Source organism: Pundamilia nyererei, unplaced genomic scaffold (assembly GCF_000239375.1).
Source record: "Pundamilia nyererei isolate P.nyererei 1_Seehausen unplaced genomic scaffold, PunNye1.0 scaffold00212, whole genome shotgun sequence".
Lineage (NCBI taxonomy): Eukaryota > Metazoa > Chordata > Actinopteri > Cichliformes > Cichlidae > Pundamilia > Pundamilia nyererei.
In genome coordinates this window covers 630,673-634,263 of record NW_005187613.1, presented here as the reverse complement: position 1 = coordinate 634,263, position 3,591 = coordinate 630,673, and the positions used below count along the sequence as shown (strand labels likewise).

The 3,591-nt window shown below is 42.4% G+C and overlaps 1 protein-coding gene across 1 annotated transcript in view; it reads left to right on the top strand.

The window, feature by feature from the left end:
• Positions 1 to 3,591, top strand: part of LOC102204060 (dystrophin-like) — a 289,784-nt gene that overhangs the window by 275,547 nt on the left and 10,646 nt on the right. Inside the window, exon 68 of the mRNA XM_013914638.1 lies at positions 1,720 to 1,785. Coding sequence (XP_013770092.1) covers positions 1,720 to 1,785 — 66 coding nt within the window. The remainder of the gene's footprint in view (positions 1 to 1,719; positions 1,786 to 3,591) is intronic.

Genomic DNA, 3,591 nt, shown 5'->3' with positions numbered 1-3,591 from the left:
CTGCAGAACAGTCATTTTGACTCATGTGACTTGAAATTATTATTTTGGGGAAAAATGCTAAAGCAAAGCATTTTCTGTGCCCCTCCCCCACTGTGCTCATGCAGACATTTAGTCACAGAGGACAGTTTTTCCTGTCCTCACTGGATTGTGGGATTGCTGGAGCTCTCTTTCTGATGTAAGGTACCTTCACATACCTGTTGGCTCCACATACATTCTGCACGTCCCACGAGCAGATGCTCAGTGGAACCTGCTGCCTTCTTTAGGTCCTAAATGTGTCACCTTCTCATCGACCTGGACCTGAAGAGTGATGACTTTTCCCTGATGTAGTCATCAAACACGTCTCCTTTTCAAAGACGTGTCAGTTTCATACAATAATGACTTTGTATTTAAGTTCAGGTCATGGGTCACTGCGAACAGTCCTTACAGCCCGGAGTCTTTGTGCTTTTAATGCCAAGTATGCTCAAGTTGTTTTCAGTTAGTCATGGTCTAACTAAGCTCACGATCAAGACTGAATCTGACTGAAGTACAAACTAAATCTACATCTCCATAAACTAACATTATATCCATGTAATACTCTCCAGTACTGGACTCTGGGCAAAGGCCATTAATATAGTCGGTTAGAACTTATTGCTTACATGTTAATTTAGTTTGCAGGTAACTGCTCCCACTAACCCACTGCTGAGGGACTAGAAGAAGTTAAATTAAACAATGACTCAATCAGGCAGCTGGTCAGTTGCATTTTAGTCAGTTGGGAGCTGTTGGCTTTCCTCTGGTGTGAGCCAAACGTTAAGCCAAGGCTAAGTATTTGATCTCTGCCAGGGTTCTGACACGTCTCACTGTTGCTTTAGGCTAACGCAAACAAACCCTTCAGCCCAGCGCTTTCAGCCTGTTAGGCCCAGATCGGCACAGAAAACATCCAGCAGCTGATTAAAGCTGGTGGTAGGGTGCAGAAATAACATGGTTAAGCCTTTAGTGAGCTGATGGTTCCCAAGCCATGAGGTTATCTGTTAATTGTAACAACACCAGCCTTAGTCGTCAGTCTGTCACAGTCCGTCCGTAGAGGAGAGGAGGGGGAAGAATGGAATGTCAGTGTCAATGTTACAAATGTGTCTATTTAATCTATTAATGGAAGTTTGAAGAAATGACTTCTACTCGTGTCCAGTCCCAGATGATCAAAACGTTCATCACATGTCACACGTAACATGGTTACTATGCCAGAGGAGGGTCTTTCTTTGGGACGTTTGGCTTTTATTTCTCTGCAATGAGCTTGGGTGGAAGTCTTTAAGGCAGCACTATCCTTAGGAATATGTTGTTGTTCATTCTGAACATTTCTGTTAATACTTTTGTATGAAGTTGTCTGTACGTTGGAAACAGAAGGTCCTTGCGGTAAATGCTTAGCTTGGCATGGCTGGAGCTTTTCCCATGTGATATGCTGAAATCTGCTGGGCTCTGCCATTAATTCCCTGCAGCGTCTAACATTCATCTGCAAAGGACAAAATAATGACAACATATGGCAAACACTGGGGAAAAACAATGATATTTTATATTTTAAACCAGTTTCCCAGTAAAATGAGTTTTTCCCTGTCGAACTAAATGTTCTTGAGTACTCTGAAAACTCTCAGTGACATGAAAGGTTTAGCATTGTGTGTCCTTCTCATCTGCTAATTGTTCAACCATTTGGTTTGGGGACTGACTGTTCTGTTTCTTCCCCCTCTGCAGGTTAGCAGAAATGGAGAATCGTAATGGCTCTTATCTCACTGACAGTATCTCACCCAATGAGAGCATGTGAGAACCGCTTTTTGTCTGTGTCTTGTTCTGCCAAACCCTTCTCACTCACTTACTGCCTTGATGTCTGTGAACTGGCTCTGTCTTCTTTGTTTCCATTGGCTGGTTTTTGTATATGTCAGTGACTGTGCTGAGTTTCCTGGATCCAGGTGTTATTCTCGTGTGCATCATCACAGCCACACAAACGTAGCTGTAGTGCAGTTGGTGGGTTCGATGATCATGTTGTCCTGAGGGATATAATGTTTTTGTCTGTTATCATGATTCTTTCTCCTTCACAGTCCCGTCAGATTTCTTACCAAAAACAACATCATCCCTACAACTTTCTAGACTTGAGTCTAAACAAATTACAAAATAAACAGCAAGGCACAGAGAGAGGAGCAGACGGTCCGTCCACGTTGGCTGCCTTGCAGTCAAAATGAAGGCCTTGGCGTGCTTAATCATTACTCTTTTCCATTTCTGTTTACGTTTTATTAACTTACTGTTCTAGCAGTAAACTGTTCCCTACCTCCACAACCTCTACACAAGACATAAACATACCCACACTCTTAAATGTCCAAGTATGACAGGAGCATGTTTATGCATTAATACATCAGTAAAAGTTTGTATGTTTTCAAAGTCCTCACAGCAACGACAAAACTTGTAGTGGTTACTTTCTCTGCTCTGATTGGCACGACTGAATATTCAAAAGTGGCTACATTTTAATGAGAAAGCTAAACGCAAAATCTTAAATGGTCAGTTGCCCCAATATGTGGTGACAGTAGCCACCTCAGGAAATATAGAGCCAGCACATAGTGTTATAATATTCAGCCAAGCAAGTCCTGAAAGAGGTCAATGGCACCAGGATGGCATCAGCTACAGCAGCGGTGCCTTTGTGTCACGGACAGTTTAATGTCAGAAGATATTTTCACGGCCTTTAAGGCGTGGCGCACGATCGCACCAAAATAAAACGATACGGCCGAGACAGAAACTGGTCTTTTGTAAATATAATGATAAACGTGAATTCACTGTGTAACTTTATTAGCAGCGTCCTCTAGAAATGCACCAGCAACACTGAGAGTAACATCCTCCTCTCTGCCCCTTAATGCTCTGTGGTCGCTATGGTAACATGTAAAAATGTCTTTCAAAATAAGATGCACAAACTACAACACGGGAAAAGACCCGGGGGAACCGAGTTAACGATTAAAACCCTGAAAACGATAAATTTCACACCCGAGCCTCGACTCTCACAGCCTGGTACCAAACGACTAGCAGACCGGTACCGGCCCGTGGCCGGGGGGTCGGGGACCGCTGGGCTACAGGTTCCTCTTTCTTCCAAATACAAACACACGTACAGTGAAATCAAAGAGGCAGGGTCATAATGAAGACTTATAAAGCACTTTTCTACTTGATCTGAGAACTCAAAGTGCTTTACACAACTCGTACATTCACACAAGTACTTTTTGCTGTGCTATTCAATTACACAACCACAGGCTCATGAGGCTATGTTTAAGTTTGGAGGTAGCAAAAGGGTGAGAAACAACAGATAAATGATGTTGTGTTGATTGTGGTTATTATTTCTGAATAACTGATACTGCTATAACACAGTATTAAACACCCTCACACCTGTTTAGCATAAAGCTTAGAATCAGATCACAGATCACCTGTAGCATTAAAGCTGGTGTGTGTGTGTGTGTGGGGTGGGGGTGGGGTAAACCAGCCATTTTTAAAGGTAACTAAGCAGAGGTGGGAAGTTACAAAGTACAAATATTTTGTTGCTGTATTTGAATAGAATTTTCAGATTTCTGTACTTTTCTTGAGTATTTTTCT